The sequence below is a fragment of the Hyla sarda genome, chromosome 6, assembly GCF_029499605.1.
Source record: "Hyla sarda isolate aHylSar1 chromosome 6, aHylSar1.hap1, whole genome shotgun sequence".
NCBI classification, from domain to species: Eukaryota; Metazoa; Chordata; class Amphibia; order Anura; family Hylidae; genus Hyla; species Hyla sarda.
In genome coordinates this window covers 59917902-59938138 of record NC_079194.1, presented here as the reverse complement: position 1 = coordinate 59938138, position 20237 = coordinate 59917902, and the positions used below count along the sequence as shown (strand labels likewise).

General features: G+C 46.5%; 1 protein-coding gene across 7 annotated transcripts in view; it reads right to left on the bottom strand.

Moving 5' to 3' along the window:
- The window catches only part of DMC1 (DNA meiotic recombinase 1), a 130348-nt gene that overhangs the window by 70791 nt on the left and 39320 nt on the right, over positions 1-20237 (bottom strand). For all 7 annotated transcript variants that reach the window (XM_056523866.1, XM_056523870.1, XM_056523871.1 and 4 more), the window contains one exon: positions 10234-10278. In XM_056523866.1, coding sequence (XP_056379841.1) covers positions 10234-10278 — 45 coding nt within the window. The remainder of the gene's footprint in view (positions 1-10233; positions 10279-20237) is intronic.

Here is a 20237-nt window from a genome sequence, read left to right as displayed (position 1 = left end):
CTAATTTAGGCCTCAAATGCGCATGGCGCTCTCACTTTGGAGCCCTGTCGTATTTCAAGGCAACAGTTTAGGGTCACATATGGGGTATCGCCGTACTCGGGAGAAATTGGGCTTCAAATTTTGGGGGGTATTTTCTGCTATTACCCTTTTAAAAAATGTAAAATTTTTGGGAAAACAAGCATTTTAGGTAAAAAAAATATATTTTTTTTACATATGCAAAAGTCGTGAAACACCTGTAGGGTATTAAGGTTCAAATTACCCCTTGTTACGTTCCCCGAGGGGTCTAGTTTCCAAAATGGTATGCCATGTGGTTTTTTTTGCTGTCCTGGCACCATAGGGGCTTCCTAAATGCGGCATGCCCCCAGAGCAAAATTCGCTTTCAAAAAGCCAAATGTGACTCCTTCTCTTCTGAGACCTGTAGTGCGCCAGCAGAGCACTTTTCACACCCATATGGGGTGTTTTCTGAATCGGGAGAAATTGGGCTTCAAATTTTGGGGGGTATTTTCTGCTACTACCCTTTTTAAAAATGTAAAATTTTTGGGAAACCAAGCATTTTAGGTAAAAAAAATATATATTTTTTTTACATATGCAAAAGTCGTGAATCACCTGTAGGGTATTAAGGTTCACTTTACCCCTTGTTACGTTCCCTGAGGGGTCTAGTTTCCAAAATGGTATGCCATGTGTTTTTTTTTGCTGTCCTGGCACCATAGGGGCTTCCTAAATGCGGCATGCCCCCCAAAAACCATTTGTCGCTCCTTCCCTTCTGAGCCCTCTACTGCGCCCGCCGAACAATTAACATAGACATATGAGGTATGTGCTTACTCGAGAGAAATTGGGTTTCAAATACAAGTAAAAATTTTGTCCTTTTACCCCTTGCAAAAATTCAAAAATTGGGTCTACAAGAACATGCGAGTGTAAAAAATGAAGATTTTTAATTTTCTCCTTCACTTTGCTACTATTCCTGTGAAACACCTAAAGGGTTAATACACTTACTGAATGTTTTTTTGAATACTTTAGGGGGTGTAGTTTTTATAATGGGGTCATTTATGGGGTATTTCTAATATGAAGACCCTTCAAATCCACTTCAAAACTGAACTGGTCCCTGAAAAATAGTGAGTTTGAAAATTTTGTGAAAAATTTCAAAATTGCTGCTGAACTTTGAAGCCCTATGGTGTCTTCCAAAAGTAAAAACTCATAAATTTTATGATGCAAACATAAAGTAGACATATTGTATATGTGAACCCAAAAAATATATATTTTGAATATCCATTTTCCTTACAAGCAGAGAGCTTCAAAGTTAGAAAAATGCAAAATTTTCATTTTTTTCATCAAATTTTGGGATTTTTCACCAAGAAAGGATGCAAGTTACCATAAAATTTTACCACTAAGTTAAAGTAGAATATGTCACGAAAAAACAATCTCGGAATCAGAATGATAACTAAAACCATCCCAGAGTTATTAATGTTTAAAGTGACAGTGGTCAGAATTGCAAAAAACGCTCCGGTCCTTAAGGTATAAAATGGCTCGGTCCTTAAGGGGTTAAGTATTTTTCTTCATCCTTATTAACAATGTTTGCCTGTACTCCTTCCTTTACAAGCTGGTGCAGATTGTATTATCTCTCCCAACACCTATCTCTCCACACAGGGCAATGCTCTGCACTTACCAGATTATTTCAGACACCTATACATGATCGCCATACAGCGGCAGTTTCAAAGAATTTATGTTACTGCCAACCCTAAACAAACAAATTATGTTGCCACTTTCATTATCATGTTGCTACTTTCATCATCAAACCACACATCACTCTCTACTCTTATCCTACTTTCCATCTAATAGACCTTCTTGCTATATTGCGGCCCCCCGGCCATACTCTATCTCATATGTACACGTTAGCTCAGGGTGGGCACTATTCAGAGGTCCCCAGCGCTGCAACTGCACAACCAAGTTGTTCTAGGGTACTCTTACCACCCAACCAATAATGCCTAAATTTACAAAAAAAGGGCCCAGTGATCCCACTGTTATCCCTAGGTCCTAACTGGACCCACTACACAATTCCGCTGATCCTGCAACAGGATCACCGCATTACTTAAGAAAATTCAACTTACCGGCAAGTCCGAGACTACAACGGCGCATATCATGAACAAATGAACTTGTAACTCACAGATTTATAACCCCAAGCGCTCAAATACAAAGTAGTTCTATCATTGACATGTGCGCATGATACCAATAGTACTCAGGGACTCAGCGTGGGCACCGGACGGTGGTCTCCATGGCTGCAAGTGCCCTACAAACCATCTCATCTTCTCCATAGCCGCCTGAGTTACAAGATCATAAATGGCTATACACCGACCCAGTGGTCCCATTAAACTCCCAGGGCCCATATGGGACCCACAGAATCAGCCCAAGCAAACATCTGATAGTCCTGCAACAATATTACTACACCAAGTAGCGCACCAGCCCCGCTGGCCATCCACTGACGGGTCCGCAACAGTGCACAATGCAGGAATGTATATTGCTTCTCACAAGCATTACCACAGCTGACAGTTGCCAGCTATAGCATACCTACTGTCAAAGCCGACCGATGTGTCTTGAACAACGCGCAGCGCTACATACTGCAGTCTGTTTTAAAAAGAGTATGGATGTTAGCTGGAATATACCCTGCTGCAATGATATGCACGAATTTATGAACCATAGAATACTATCTCTTTTTCACTTTATGTAAATGAATGCTATTATAATTATTATGCAAATTAGATGTACTGCTGACCTTGTGAACTGGCAGTAATCTAACTGTGAAGGTGGATCTATGTGTACTTAAACCACTGCAAACATGCAGCTGTAATACTCTATGCCTGACGAAGAAACCGGCACGGGTTTGAAACCTTTGTGTTGCACTCCTCTATACGTTGCCAATAAAAGACAAATTGTTTTTAAGAAATATTTTTGGCATATTGGTTTTCTTTGGGATTTGGCACCATCTTACACGTCCCAAACTTTTTTCCTGATTTCTACTTACATTACATCGGTACCTGGAGGTCACATTGAAGGACGCAGAGGCTGCCTCCTACGCATTAGGACTACAAGCACCAGCAAGTCTACAGGCGATTACAGGCATTGTGCCCTCAGCACAACTGTCCACGGTAAGGTGCAACATCTTTGTGCATACCTTGCTCTATCTTAAGAATACTCCATTAGGAGCGCACCTCGGTTTTTTCTTTTCTAATCGTTCCCTGAAATAAATATAGACCTCAAGCCAGAGCTCCTGTAGTGGTGCAGACCTCAGACCAGACCCTTTAAATAATTTAAAACCTGAAATAAATTCAGAATTTCATACAAATAAATCTCTTGACATGTCACACAGACATGTCAAAAGTTTTGATCATTGGGGTCTCAATGATGACCACCACCAATCTCTAGATTGCAGAAGACATTCTCCATTCTAAGTCTATGGAAACTGTCTCCTGAGTCCTGCAATGAAATCAATCGAGGAGTGAGCCGGGGAGTGAAGAGTACAGCCATGTGCGTCTCATCTCTTGCCTATATCTAGTGATTAGTGGGGACATGTCAAAATGTTTTAGTTTTTTTCTAATGAAAATATTACTTTAAGGTTATTTAGAGCCCAGACCCCTAAAAATAGAGATCCCAGGATCTGTAATGACTGCATGGCATAAAAAGCTAATAGTAAGAATGTATTTGCAAGGATAGATTATACATTTCTGACATATCACTTATTTAGGAAGTAAAAATGGTGTCTAGTATAAAGATGCTAGTATGTATAAAGGTCTAGTGGTATATATATATATATATATATATATATATATATATATACATATACACACACAATATTTACCACAAAAGGGACAAACAACCACTATAACGACAGTGAAGTAAAAAGGAGATTTTTTAATACTTACCGTAAAATCTCTTTCTCGAAGGATCCATTGGGGGACACAGACTGTGGGTGTATGCTGCTGTCTCTAAGGAGGTGTGACACCATGGTAATAAAAAAAAGTCAGCTCCTCCCAGCAGGATATACCCGCCTTCAGGCTCTGAGCTAGTCAGTTTAAGTTCCAGAGCAATAGGAGGAGACCGATAGGTCAAAGAGAAACCTAAAACTGTCCGAGGACCAGAAGAAAAAACATAACTGAACACACCCCCGGACAGAAAACCAAAGGAAAAAAACCAAAAAGGGCGGGAGCTGTGTCCCCCAATGGATCCTTTTCTCTATCGGCTCCATTGGGGGACACAGACCGTGGGACATACCAAAGCCATCCCTTGGGTGGGCAGATAAGTATTCAGGCAGACGGCCGATCCACTGCCGCCTGCAACACTTTACGACCCAGACTAGCATAAGCCGATGCAAAAGTATGAACTCGGTAAAACCTCGAGAAAGTGTGCAAAGATGACCAGGTAGCCGCCTTGCAAATCTATGAGGCCGAAGCTCTATTCTGGAGAGCCCAGGATGCCCCAACAGAACGAGTGGAATGAGCCACAACCCAGAAAGGATGAATCTTCCCCTTACAGCTATAGGCTTCCGAAATGGCGGACCGAATCCACCGAGAAATGGTGGCCTTGGAAGCAGGTTGTCCCTTGCGACGACCTTCCGTAAGGACGAAAAAGGAATCACACTAACGAAACGAAGAAGAAGTGATGGAGAGATAAGACCGAACAGCCCGAACTACATCCAGCTTGTGCAGCAAGCTCTCCTTACAATGAGAAGGAGCCGGACAAAAGGACGGGAGGACAATGTCCTCATTGAGATGAAAGGCCGAGACCACCTTAGGTAAAAAGGAAGGATCTGGCCGGAAAACGACCTTGTCCTGGTGGATCACCAGAAACGGAGAACGTCAGGAAAGAGCTGCCAGTTCAGACACCCTCCGGATGGAGGTGATAGCCACAAGAAACGCCACTTTCCAAGAAAGGAGGCGGAGAGACACCTCTCTAAGGGGCTCAAAGTGTGCACCCTGGAGGGCACTCAGAACCAAATTCAAGTCCCAAGGGGGAGAGGGTGACCGATAAGGAGGAACAGCGTGCGCCACTCCTTGAAGGAAGGTCCGGACATGAGAATTAGAAGCCAGGGGCCACTGAAAAAGAACAGCAAGGGCCGAAACCTGACCTTTAAGTGAACTGAGTCTCACGAAAGGTTACCGGGGAGAAGTCCTGAGTCTCACACCAACGAATATAAGACCGCCAAGTACGGTGGTAAATTCTTGCGGAGGAGGGCTTGCGAGCCCTGAGCATGGTGTGAATGACTTGGGAAGAGAACCCGCGGGCCCTCAAAACCGCGGTCTCAATCGCCACGGTGTCAAATGCAGCAACTGTAAATTGGGGTGGCAAAGAGGACCCTGAGAGAGTAGGTCCGGGTGGAGCGGAAGGCGCAGAGGAGCGTCGTCCAGGAGCCTGACTACATCGGCGTACATCTGGAGCTACCAGAATGGCGGGGACGTCCTCAGCACTCTGGGAAGGAGCAGAAGAGGAGGGAACAGATAAGGTAGGGCGAACCCCGCCCAAGGAATCACTAGGGTGTCCACGGCCAGAGCCTGAGGGTCCCGGGACTTGGACACAAACGGAAGAATCTTCCGTTTGTGCCGGGACGCGAAGAGGTCCACGTCCGGAATGCCCCAGAGGTCGCAGAGCTGCGCGAAGAGACCACTCGCCGGGGTCGGAAGAGGACCGACTGAGGAAGTCCGCTTCCCAGTTGAGCACTCCCGGAATGTGAATCGCCGAAATGGCCGGAACTTTGTTCTCCGCCCAGGTGAGAATTTTGGTCACCTCGGCCATGGCTGCCGAGCTGCGAGTGCCGCCCTGACGATTTATGTACGCCACGGCCGTGGCGTTGTCCGACTGAACGCGGACAGGACGGGACAGAAGACGGGACTCCCAATGAAGAAGACAAAGAAGAATCGCCCGTAATTCCAATATGTTTATCGGGAGAAGAGTCTCCGGGGGAGACCCTGAACCGTCCAATCCCTGAACACACCGCCCCAGCCCCACAGGCTGGCATCCGTTGTAACAACCTGCCAGTGAAGAGGAAGAAAGGACCGCCCTTGGAGAAGAAGGGGGGAACGGAGCCACCAGAGCAGAGACTGATGGACCATGCGAGGGAGAACAATCTGACGATCGAGGGACAGGGGAGACCTGTTCCATCGAGAGAGAATCGCCAGTTAAAGGGGGCGGTAATGAAACTGGGAAAAGGGTACGGCCTCCATAGTTGCCACCATCCGGCCCAGGACTTCCATACAAGTGCGGATGGAGACTGACACCTGAGTCCGCAGGGAGCGGACCCCCGCCTGGAGCGCCAGACGTTTGTCCGGCGGAAGACAAATCCGGGCAGAGGCCGTGTCGAATCGAAGTCCCAGAAAGGTTAGAGACTGGGTAGGCCGGAGGACTGACTTGTCCCGGTTGACCATCCACCCAAAGCGAGTCAGAGTGTGCAGAGTGACGTCCAAATTCTCCAGAGTCTGGGCTCTGGTTGGAGCCTTGATGAGAAGGTTGTCCAGATAGGGTATAACCGAGATTCCCCTCGACCGTAATAGGCCCATCACTGGTGCAAGGATCTTTGTAAAGACCCGAGGAGCCGTGGCTAGACCGAAGGGGAGGGCTACGAATTGAAAGTGCCCCTCCGGAACCGCAAAGCGGAGATACCGATGATGGCCCGGAAATATTGGCACATGGAGGTAGGCATCCTTGATGTCCACCGATGAAAGGAACTCCCCTTGTTCCAGGGACGCCACCACCGAGCGGAGAGATTCCATCCGTAAGTGGCGGATATGAAGATGACGGTTGAGACGCTTGAGGTCTAGGATTGGTCGCACAGAACCGTCCTTCTTGGGGATCACAAAAAGATTTGAATAGAAACCCCAAAAACGTTCCCCTGGAGGGACGGGGACGATCACCCCCTGGAGAAGCAGAGACTGGAGAGCCGCTCGAAATTGCTTCGCCAGAGGAGGAGACCGGGGGGGGGGGGCCCGGGATCGAAAAAAAGCGATCCCTCGGAAGGGAGACGAATTCGATCGGGTAACCGTTGGACACCACGTCCCTGACCCAAGAGTCCTGAATGTGTGAGGTCCAGATGTCTCGGAAAAGCAAGAGACGACCTCCCACCCGAAAAGAAACCGCGGGTGGGGCCTCACTTCATGCAGAAGTGGGTTTGCGGTTGCCCGATTTGGGCGCAAAACGGCCAGAGCGGTTGGAATCCGACTTCTAAGACTGGCGAGCCCAGAACTAGGGAGCCTTCTTGTCCTGCGAGGGCACCTGCTCGGACCCTTTACTGGGGCCAGAGGTCCGAAAGGACCGAAAGGAAAAGGACTTCCTTTGGGAAGGCGAGCCTTATTTTGAGGTAACAAGGAACTCTTACCTCCCGTTGCCTCAGAGATAATCTCACCAAGAAGTTTGCCAAAAAGACGGCCGCCCGTAAATGGAAGCTCAGTGAGGGACCGTTTGGAAGCGGCATTCGCATTCCAAGCTTTAAGCCACATAGAGCGGCGGAGGGCTGCTAGGTGACCCACAGCAAAGGCAGAACAACGGGCTGACTGCATGGAAGCTGTGCACAGAAAGTCCCCCGCCTTGGCGCATCTGACAGCTAGAGCAGATAGATCCTCTGGGGGGGATCCCGCTAAGATATCCTGATGGAGCTTTTGGCACCACTCCGACAGGGCCTTGGACACCCGTGTCGAGGCGAAGATGGGAAGAAAAGAAGAGCCAGCTGCTTCAGAAGCGAACTTCGCTAAAGATTCCACCTTCTTGTCCGCGGGATCCTTGAAGCCAGCGGCATCTGCCAGAGGCCGAAGAAAAACTATCATGGCGCACGCTCCTTGTCCCGAGCGTACCTGCCTAGCCGTATATGCGCTCGGGGGAACAGAGCGGGCGGCCAGAACGCCGGCAGAGGCTGCCGGCGAAAGTGAAAGTAAGCCGGCGCTGAAGCGCCCAGCTCGTAGCAGCGCCGCGGCTGTCAGCCGCGTATAAGGAGCTGCAGGCATAAGGAAAGTAAACCGGCGCTGAGAGCGCCCGAAGCAGCGCCACGGCAGACAGCCGCATATAAGGCGCTAGAGTAGTGCACCAAAACACACACACATATTAAAGTGTCCCATACCACATGCCCCATAACTAAGGTGCCTAATAAAATATGCCCCCTCAGGTGCCACTGCTCCCCCAGCATAAGTGCAGCCCCTGTATATCAAGCCCCATAAACTGAAGGTGGGCCAAAACAGGGGGTCTCCAGAGGTTGCGAGTCCTTACCTATGGAGAAAAAAGGGGGAAAGTACTTACCTCAGTCAGAAGAACTTACCTAATGGAGTCTTCAGTGAAGTCTTCAGTCAGCTTTTTGTCCCTGCATCACGCCTAGCTGCTATGCGCGAGCGAGGCGAGCAGAGAAAAGAGGGGGACCCGGACCCATGAGGTACCAACCCAGGCGCTGACCGTTGGCGAGAGGGGGTTAACAGCGCATATATGCAATGTCTGTGCCCCCTTACTGAACCGGAGTCCCTGAGCCCCCACCTGAAAACGGAAAAGAAAAGGAATAAAAAAAACTAACACGTCCCTATACTAGGAAAATAGAAAACAGAAGACCTGGTCTGGAGCATCCAGACCATGTTTACCTCCTTCAGACTCTAAGCTTAAACTGACTAGCTCAGAGCCTGAAGGCAGGTATATCCTGCTGGGAGGAGCTGACTTTTTTTATTACCATAGTGTCACACCTCCTTAGAGACAGCAGCATACACCCACGGTCTGTGTCCCCCAATGGAGCCGATAGAGAAATATAATTTTCTTTATTTAATAAAAAAATGACATACAATTCAAATAAAAAATACAACAGAGGGTATAGAAAAAGAGATGGGTACTGGGGAAGGGGAGTGATACTCATGGCGTTTAGCAAACATATGCCCCAAATGGAACGCATAAAACAAGAGAATATATACATAATAAACCCAAGTGGGAAAAATATGCAATAGTGGTTGGGCACATGAACGGACCTATGTTATCAGACCATGAAAACATAAATTAACCATGTGTCACTGTAAATGCCACATGACCATGAGCCCAATGTACCACCATAAATAACCATACAGTCATAAAAAGAATAAGGTGGCTAGTGCACACACAAAAAAGCTACAAGTGCAGAAAGAAAATACCTGAGGGACAAAATACCAAACATTACAGATTGCATGCAGAGTATACACAGGAGTCAGTGTCTCCAACCCCAGTTACCAACCACACCTAGGGAGCGTTTCGCCGACCAAGCTTTGTCCAAGAGTGAACATTTCTGACTAAGAAAATATTTTTTATTCATCTGAAGAGGGTCGTTCTGCATGAAAAGGGTCGTTCTGCATGAGGTCATTCAGATTAATGGGACCATCACAGAAATGTATGCATCAAAATCTGCTATGTGTGAAACAACCCTAAGGGTATGTTAAAACGTAACTAACCTGCAGCGGAAATTCCACTAGCAGAACTTTTGTTACAGAATTTCACAAGCGGACTTTCCCCAGTGAAAATTAGATAAGATGCCTGACCGCGGGGGTCCCGCCGCTGGGGACCCCCGTGATCTCCCACGCCGCACCCCGTTAGCTTCAGCTCCCGGAGCATGCTCGCTTCGGGTCTGATTACTAGCGATCACAGGGACGGAGCATAGCGACGTCACGGCTCCGCCCCGTGTGACGTCATGCGCCGCCCCCTCAATGCAAGCCTACGGAGGGGGCATCACGCCCCCTCCATAGGCTTGCATTGAGGGGGCGGAGCCGTGACATCACTATGCTCCGTCCCTGTGATCGCTGACGCTCCGGGGGCTGATGCCGACGGGGTGCAGCGTGGGAGATTAAAGGGGTCCCCAGCGGCGGGACCCCCGTGGTCAGGCATCTTATCCCCTATCCTTTGGATAGGGGATAAGATGTCTTAGCACCGGAGTACCCCTTTAAGCTGCGGGCAACTCGCAGTGGATTATTTACATATAAACCTACCCTTAGGGCTAGGTGCTAGAACTGCTCAAAAATGCATAGACTCAATAGACTGGCATACATTTTAGAGCAGATTACACCAAAAGATAATTGAGACTGGAATATCTGCGGTGGATGGTCAGGAAATAGTGTCAATGGTCTAGAAGAATCCCACTGAGTGTGAAGTGAGTGTGTGTGTGTAGTGTGAATGGGCCCTAAATGTTCCTGAAAACTTTTTTCTTTATTTGGGTGATCAGCCTGAAGTTACAAACAAGTGTGTGATTTGATAGCTAATACTTACAATACCATGCTTCTGTAACATATCTATATCTTGAAAAAAAGATTCCTAAATAGATAAATAAAGTGTTAGGATAAGGAGGTTATAATTTAGCTTCACATTGTTTAAACATAATTCTATTGTATTGTAATAATAATAACATTTGCCAAATAAAATCATAGATTAGCATTCTATATATCTAAATACTTGCTTTTATCTGAAGTAAAAAACGTTAACCAAGTTTTCATAAATATCACTAACGCCTTATTCACACATATTGTACTTGGATCCAGTTATAAGTGGTAAAACTGAGGAAGAAGGGCTTTCTTGAAACTTGTTTTTTGCTGTAATTTTTGGAGCCTTTTTATTTGAAAGAACAAGTGTTTCAATGGACCTTCATGAGTACAGTTTTGCATGTATTTTGTTTTACAGAACAGATGTCCTGTGTGGACTATAGAAATGTTTATCATAAGGTTTCTCCGCTTAAGGAAGGGACGCACAGTGTATTATGGCTGCCTGAAATAAGCCTTGTGTCAGGATCCGGACTGGTATGCGGGGAGGACACGGGTAGTGGATCCTCTGTGCCAGAGAGGCGATGGCGTGGGCCGTACCAGGGGAACAGAATCTAAGGGATTACTGGTTTTCACCAGAGCCCGCCGCAAAGCGGGATGGACTTGCTGCGGCAGGTAACCCCCAGGTCGTTCCACCCGGTAGCGACTCAACCTCTGTGGCAGCTGAGCCAGGCGCGGGACACAAGGACAAGGCAAAGGCAAGGTCAGACGTAGCAGAAGGTCAGGGCAGGTGGCAACGGTTCGTAGTCAGGGGCAACAGCAAAGGGTCTGGATACACAGGCAATAGGCTCACAATGAACGCTTTCACTGGCACAAGGCAACAAGATCCGGCGAGGACAGGAAGGGGAAGTGGGTTTTTAAGTGTTGGGAGTGATTTAGGAGCTGATTGGGCCAGACAACAATTGCTCTTTCTGAGTGTTGCTGTGTAAGAGGGGGCGTGAAAGAGGAGTTTCAAAAACTTTGATTATCTGTTGTGCGGAGTGAATCTGTGGAGTGGGTGCGACTGCCTATAGCCCACATTCATATTGTGGGTAAGTTTTTCTCTTTTGCACATAGTGGGATAACTGTTAGAGTTTAAACACCCTTTTTCATTTTTTTTTTTTCTCTGTTCCACCTCTAGGGGGAGGAGGAGTAGATTGGGCACAGGTGTATAAATCTTAGCTTGGGACTCTTATTGAGAGCTTGCTCTTTCTGAGTGTTGCTGTGTAAGAGGGGGCGTGAAAGAGGAGTTTCAAAAACTGGAGTTTGAAAGCAGGAGGTTGAGATCGCTGTGAGTTTTAATTTTTGAACCCACAAGGTCTACAAAAAATTTTAAGTGTAATTTTGACTGTCTGTTTTTTCCTATACATTTGTGAAATCCCCATAATTAGATGGCCTCCATGTTGGAAAATGCAGTCCAATGTACATCCTGTTCAATGTATGCAATCCTTGAACAACAGTTTGAGGGTGCATATTGTTGTGCGAGATGTGTGCTAGTTGTCCGTTTGGAAGCCCAGATCCTGCATCTAGAGGGGCGACTGGCAACAATGAGAAGCATTAACAACATGGAGAGGAGTCACTGAGCAGGCACTCTCGGGAATAGAGGTGGGGGAGGACAGTGGGACGGAGTTGCAGGACAGTCAGGCAGTTAGCTGGGTTACAGTTAGAAAGAGGGGTAGGGGAAAAAGTGTCAGGGAGGCTAGTCCTGAACTGGCACACCCCAACAAGTTTGCCGGCTTGGCAGATGAGGGGGATGCCATTACAGAGCTAGCAGAACTGCAGCAGGATACCGCCTCTGACCGCCAGGGGGGTGTCTGCTCCAGTAAGGAGGGAGGGAGGAGTACAGGGCAGGCCAGACAGGTACTAGTGGTGGGGGACTCAATTATTAGGGGGACAGACAGGGCAATCTGTCACAAAGACCGGGATCGCCGAACAGTGTGTTGTCTGCCTGGCGCACGAGTTCGGCACATCGCGGATCGGGTTGACAGGTTGTTGGGCGGGGCTGGAGAGGACCCAGCAGTCATGGTACATATTGTCACCAATGACAAAGTAAGAGGTAGGTGGAGTGTCCTTAAAAATGATTTCAGGGACTTAGGCCGCAAGCTTAAGGCAAGGACCTCCAAGGTAGTCTTTTCTGAAATACTACCAGTACCACGAGCCGCACCAGAGAGGCAGCGGGAGATCAGGGAGGTAAACAAGTGGCTCAGAAGCTGGTGTAGGAAGGAAGGGTTTGGGTTCATGGAGAACTGGGCTGACTTCGCTGTCGGTTACCGGCTCTACCGTAGGGACGGGCTGGACCTCAATGGGGAGGGTGCAGCTTTGCTTGGGGAGAAGATGGCTAGAAGGGTGGAGGAGTGTTTAAACTAGGGACTTGGGGGGAGGGAACCTACAGCAAAGAGGGGGAAGATAGTGTAGATAGAGAGGTGGGAATTATAAATGTACCTGGGGGTGGAGCGGAGGGAGGGGTTAGAATAGTTAATAGGATTAGGCTTCATAGGAAAATAAAACTTACACCCTTGAATCCCATTAACCCCAATAGCATAAAGGATGGAAATGTAAAGTGTATGTTCACAAATGCCAGAAGCCTGGCAAATAAAATGGGGGAGCTTGAGGCCTTGATACTGGAGGAACATATTGATATAGTTGGGGTCACTGAGACATGGCTGGACTCCTCGCATGACTGGGCTGTCAATCTGCAGGGGTTTACATTGTTTCGCAAGGATAGAATGAACAGAAAAGGTGGTGGAGTCTGTATGTATGTAAGAAGTGGTATGAAAGTCAGTGTGAACGATGCCATAGTGTGTGATGATTTTGAGGAGGTGGAATCACTGTGGGTAGAATTACAAAAGGAGGGAAATACTGAAAAAATAATACTTGGTGTAATCTACAGACCCCCTAATATCACTGAAGAGATAGAAGTTCGGCTTCATAAACAAATAGAGAGGGCCGCCCGGGCAGGTACAGTGGTAATAATGGGAGATTTTAACTATCCAGATATAGATTGGGGTCCGGGGTTGGCTAAAACTACAAAGGGGCGACAATTCCTAAATTTATTGCAGGATAATTTTATGGGCCAGTTTGTGGAGGACCCAACAAGAAGTGATGCCTTGTTGGATCTAATCATTTCCAACAACGCAGAGCTGGTTGGTAATGTAACTGTGCGGGAAAACCTTGGTAATAGCGACCACAATATAGTTACTTTTGACTTAAAATGTAGAAAACAAAGACAGACGGGGAAGGCAAAAACATATAACTTTAAAAAGGCAAATTTCCCTGGGCTGAGGGCTGCACTACAGGACATAGACTGGGGGGAGGGGTTCTCAAATACTGATACAGAAGGTAAATGGGACATCTTTAAATCAACTCTAAATAACTATAAAGCTAAATATATACCAAAGGGGAACAAATATAAACGATTAAAACTAAATCCTACATGGCTGACACATGATGTTAAAAGAGCAATAAACAACAAAAAAATTGCGTTCAAAAAATACAAATCTGATGGGTCAGCTATAACATTTAAACAGTACAAGGAGCTTAATAAAAGCTGTAAAAATGTAATAAAAACAGCAAAAATTCAAAATGAGAGACAGGTGGCCAAAGAAAGCAAAACTAATCCTAAATATTTTTTTAGATATATAAATGCAAAAAAAACAAGGACAGAGCATGTAGGACCCCTTAATAATGATAATGGGGAGGTTGTCACAGGCGATCAAGAGAAGGCGGAGCTACTGAATGGGTTATTTAGTTCTGTATACACTATGGAAAAAGGAGCTGACATTGGCCAGGTCAGTGCTGGTAACACATCATGTAATGTACTGAACTGGCTTAATGTAGAGATGGTACAAGGTAAGTTAAGTGATATAAATGTAAGCAAATCCCCAGGACCGGATGGACTACACCCAAGAGTTCTTAGAGAGGTAAGTTCAGTAATATCTGTACCCCTGTTCATGATATTTAGAGATTCTCTGGTGTCTGGTATTGTGCCAAGGGACTGGCGCAAGGCGAATGTGGTGCCAATCTTCAAAAAGGGCTCTAGGTCTTCCCCAGGAAACTATAGACCGGTAAGTTTAACGTGCATTGTGGGTAAATTGTTTGAAGGACTTATAAGGGATTACATACACGAATACATAGGGGATAATTGTATTATAAGTGATAGCCAGCATGGGTTTACTAAGGATAGAAGTTGTCAAACCAATCTAATTTGCTTTTATGAAGAGGTGAGTAGAAGCCTTGACAGAGGAATGGCTGTGGATATAGTGTTTATGGATTTTGCTAAAGCATTTGATACTGTCCCTCATAGACGTCTGACAGGTAAGTTAAGGTCTTTGGGTTTGGAAATTTTAGTTTGTTACTGGATTGAACACTGGCTCATGGATCGTACCCAGAGAGTGGTGGTCAATGATTCGTACTCTGATTGGTCCCCGGTTATTAGTGGTGTACCCCAAGGTTCAGTACTGGGACCGCTGTTGTTTAATTTATTTATCAATGATATAGAGGATGGTATTAACAGCTCTGTTTCTATCTTTGCAGATGACACCAAGCTTTGTAGCACGGTACAGTCTATAGAGGATGTGCATAAGTTACAAGATGACTTGGATAGACTAAGTGTCTGGGCATCCACTTGGCAAATGAGGTTCAATGTGGATAAATGTAAAGTTATGCATCTGGGTACTAATAACCTGCATGCATCGTATGTCTTAGGGGGGATTAAACTGGCAGAGTCACTGGTAGAGAAGGATCTGGGTGTACTTGTAGATCACAGACTACAGAATAGCATGCAATGTCAGGCTGCTGCTTCCAAAGCCGGCAGGATATTGTCATGTATCAAAAGAGGCATGGACTCAAGGGACAGGGACATAATACTCCCCCTTTATAAAGCATTGGTACGGCCTCACCTGGAATATGCTGTTCAGTTTTGGTCACCTGTCCATAAAAGGGACACTGCGGAGTTGGAAAGGGTGCAGAGACGCGCGACTAAACTAATATGGGGCATGGAACATCTTAGCTATGAGGAGCGATTAAAGGAGTTACAATTGTTTAGTCTTGAGAAGAGACGTTTAAGGGGGGATATGATAAACGTATATAAGTATATTAATAGCCCATACAAAAAATATGGAGAAAAACTGTTCCAGGTTAACCCCCCCCAAAGGACGAGGGGGCACTCCCTCCGTCTGGAGAAGAAAAAGTTTAGTCTCAAGGGGCGACACGCCTTCTTTACCGTGAGGACTGTGAATTTATGGAACGGTCTACCTCAGGAACTGGTCACAGCAGGAACAATTAACAGCTTTAAAACAGGATTAGATACATTCCTGGAACAAAATAAGATTAATGCTTATGAAGAAATATAAAATCTCATCCCTTCCCCAATATCGCGCCACATCCCTACCCCTTAATTCCCTGGTTGAACTTGATGGACATATGTCTTTTTTCGACCGTACTAACTATGTAACTATGTAACTATGTAATGGTGCACTGGCCCTTTAACCCCTTAAGGACACATGACGTTCTCATACGTCTCCATTTCCGAGTCCTTAAGGACACATGACGTATGAGAACGTCATGTGTTTTACCGGCCCCCCGCAACCATCTGGAGCGGAGCCGGTCCCCGATGCCTGCTGAAATCGTTCAGCAGGCATCGGGGCATATCGCCCAGGGGGGTCATTATGACCCCCCATGTCGGCGATGGCCGCAGATCGCTGGACAATTCAGTACAGCGATCTGCGGCGGATTCCGGGTCAATCGGGTCTCCAGTGACCCGGAATTATTGGCTGATCGGGGCCGTCAGAGACGGCCCCGAACAGCCAGAGGCAGCAGGGGTGAGGTGGCACTGGTGCCACCTCACGATCGCCCTGATTCGTCGGCCGGATTAGCGTCCGACCAATCAGGGCGCCTGCTGCGGGTGTCACTCCCGCAACCCGCTCCGCCCCTCTTCCGGAGGACGTGAGCGGGTGAGGGACGTGCACCCCGGGTGCTGGGGACCCCGATCCCCGGCGCCCCTGTTGGGATCGGGGCCCCAGAAGCAGCGGCGGCGGCGGAGACGACGAGGGACTGACCTGTGCGGCTGGATTGTTGGAGGTGAGTGACAGCCTCCTGCTGTTGCTTAGCAACAGCTCCCAGCATGCAAAAAGGGCATGCTGGGAGCTGTAGTTATGCAACAGCAGGAGGCAGACCACCACAACTCCCAGCATGCCCTTATGGGCATGCTGGGACTTGTAGTTTTGCAACAGCTGGAGGCACATTCTTTCTATGGAAAAGTGCACCTTCAGCTGTTGTGTAACTACAACTCCCAGCTTGCACAATCAGCTAAAGTGCATGCTGGGAGTTGTAGTGGTGCATCTGGTGGTTGCATAACTACAACTCCCAGCATGCCCGTTGGCTGTCGGTGACTGCTGAGAGTTGTAGTTTTGCAACAGCTGAAGGCACACTGAGTTAAGTAGCAAACCAGTGTGTCTCCAGCTGTTGCATAACTACAATCCCCAGCATCCCCACCAAAGTAGTATGCCTCCAGCTGTTGCATAACTACAACACCCAGCATGCCCTTCCGCTGTCCGTACATGCTGGGGGTTGTAGCTTTTGCAACAGCTGAAGGCACACTGGTTGCAAAACACTGAGTTTGTTGCCAAACTCGGTGTTTCACAACCAGTGTGCATCCAGCTGTTGCAAAACTACAACTCCCAGCATGCACTGATAGACCGTACATGCTGGGAGTTGTAGTTTTGCAACAGCTGGATGTCCCCCCCCCCCCCCAATGTGAACGTACAGGGTACACTCACATGGGCGGAGGATTACAGTAAGTATCCGGCTTCAAGTTTGAGCTGCGTCAAATTTTCTGCCGTAGCTCAAACTGCCAGCGAGAAACTACTGTGAACCCCCGCCCGTGCGACTGTACCCTAAAAACACTACACAACACTAACACAAAATAAAATAAAAAGTAAAAAACACTACATATACACACACCCCTATACAACCCCCCTCCCCAATAAAAATGAAAAACGTCTGGTACGCCACTGTTTCCAAAACGGAGCCTCCAGCTGTTGCAAAACAACTACTCCCAGTATTGCCAGATAGCCGTTGACTGTCCAGGCATGCTGGGAGTTTCACACCAGCTGGAGGCACCCTGTTTGGGAATCACTGGTGTAGAATTCCCCTATGTCCACCCCTATGCAATCCCTAATTTAGGCCTCAAATGCGAATGGCGCTCTCACTTTGGAGCGCTGTCGTATTTCAAGGCAACAGTTTAGGGCCACATATGGGGTATCGCCGTACTCGGGAGAAATTGGGCTTCAAATTTTGGGGGGTATTTTCTGCTATTACCCTTTTAAAAAATGTAAAATTTTTGGGAAAACAAGCATTTTAGGTAAAAAAAATATATATTTTTTTACATATGCAAAAGTCGTGAAACACCTGTAGGGTATTAAGGTTCAAATTACCCCTTGTTACGTTCCCCGAGGGGTGTAGTTTCCAAAATGGTATGCCATGTGTTTTTTTTTTGCTGTCCTGGCACCATAGGGGCTTCCTAAATGCGGCATGCCCCCAGAGCAAAATTCGCTTTCAAAAAGCCAAATGTGACTCCTTCTCTTCTGAGACCTGTAGTGCGCCAGCAGAGCACTTTTCACACCCATATGGGGTGTTTTCTGAATCAGGAGAAATTGGGCTTCAAATTTTGGGGGGTATTTTCTGCTATAACCCTTTTTAAAATTGTAAAAATTTTGGGAAGCCAAGCATTTTAGGTAAAAAAAATATATATTTTTTTACATATGCAAAAGTCGTGAAACACCTGTAGGGTATTAAGGTTCACATTACCCCTTGTTACGTTCCCCGAGGGGTCTAGTTTCCAAAATGGTATGCCATGTGTTTTTTTTTTGCTGTTCTGGCACCATAGGGGCTTCCTAAATGCGGCATGCCCCCAGAGCAAAATTTGCTTTCAAAAAGCCAAATGTGACTGCTTCTCTTCTGAGACCTGTAGTGCACCAGCAGAGCACTTTTCACCCCCATGCGAGGTGTTTTCTGTATCGGGAGAAATTGGGCTTCAAATTTTGGGGGGTATTTTCTGCTATTACCCTTTTTAAAAATGTAAACTTTTTGGGAAACCAAGCATTTTAGGTAAAAAAAAAATATATATTTTTTACATATGCAAAAGTCGTGAATCACCTGTAGGATATTAAGGTTCACTTTACCCCTTGTTACGTTCCCTGAGGGGTCTAGTTTCCAAAATGGTATGCCATGTGTTTTTTTTTTGCTGTCCTGGCACCATAGGGGCTTCCTAAATGCGGCATGCCCCCCAAAAACCATTTGTCGCTCCTTCCCTTCTGAGCCCTCTACTGCGCCCGCCGAACAATTAACATAGACATATGAGGTATGTGCTTACTCGAGAGAAATTGGGTTTCAAATTCAAGTAAAAATTTTCTCCTTTTTACCCCTTACAAAAATTCAAAAATTGGGTCTACAAGAACATGCGAGTGTAAAAAATGAAGATTTTGAATTTTCTCCTTCACTTTGCTGCTATTCCTGTGAAACACCTAAAGGGTTAATACACTTACTGAATGTTTTATTGAATACTTTAGGGGGTGTAGTTTTTATAATGGGGTCTTTTATGGGGTATTTCTAATATGAAGACCCTTCAAATCCACTTCAAAACTGAACTGGTCCCTGAAAAATAGTAAGTTTGAAAATTTTGTGAAAAATTTCAAAATTGCTACTGAACTTTGAAGCCCTATGGTGTCTTCCAAAAGTAAAAACTCATAAATTTTATGATGCAAACATAAAGTAGACATATTGTATATGTGAACCCAAAAAATATATATTTTGAATATCCATTTTCCTTACAAGCAGAGAGCTTCAAAGTTAGAAAAATGCAAAATTTTCTTTTTTTTCATCAAATTTTGGGATTTTTCACCAAGAAAGGATGCAAGTTATCATAAAATTTTCCCACTAAGTTAAAGTAGAATATGTCACGAAAAAACAATCTCGGAATCAGAATGATAACTAAAAGCATTCCAGAGTTATTAATGTTTAAAGTGACAGTGGTCAGAATTGCAAAAAACGCTCCGGTCCTTAAGGTATAAAATGGCCTGGTCCTTAAGGGGTTAAATCTGAGAGACCTGGCACGCACGAGCCCTAGAGAGCGGGACCGTGCGCGCCGGGACTGAGCAGACGGAGGACGGGGCAGGTGAGCAGAATGGGGCAGATGAGCAGATGCGACCCACGGGCATCCGCTGCGCGGATCGCATCCCCGCCGGGGGAATCAGAGCAGCACTCCCGTTCAGCGAGTCTGACCGGGGCGCTGCGAACAGGAGCCGAAAACCGTGAGCGCTCCGGGGAAGGAGAGGGACCCGGAGCGCTCGGGGTTACAGTACCCTTCCTTAGGTCCCCCCCTCTTTTTGGAACCAAGGAATTTGTGGATAAGCTCCTAGTCCAAAATATTGGCCTCAGGCTCCCAGGACATCTCTTCAGGACCACAATTCTCCCAGTCAATTAGAAAAAATCTTTTACCTCGGACAACTTTAGAGGCGAGGATCTCCTTCACAGAAAATACATCGGAGGAGCCAGAGACAGGAGCAGGAACAGTGACCTTGGGAGAATAACGGTTAAAAACAACAGGCTTGAGCAAAGAAACATGGAAAGAATTAGGGATACGGAGAGAGGGAGGAAGATGAAGTTGATAAGAGACAGGGTTAATTTGTTTTTTGACTTTGAATGGGCCTAAAAATCGAGGGCCCAACTTGTAACTGGGAACCCGGAATCGTATGTACTTAGCAGAAAGCCATACCTTGTCACCGGTGGAAAAAACAGGAGGAACCCTTCTCTTCTTGTCGGCGTGTCTCTTCATACGGGAAGACGCCAATTGAAGAGACTTTAGTGTCACGCCACATAGAGGAAAAATTTTGAGTCAGCTCATCCAGGAACTCCAGAAGAAGTGGGCATGGGGAGGGGGGGGGGGGGGGGGAGAGGGTGACGGCCGTACAGCACAAAAAA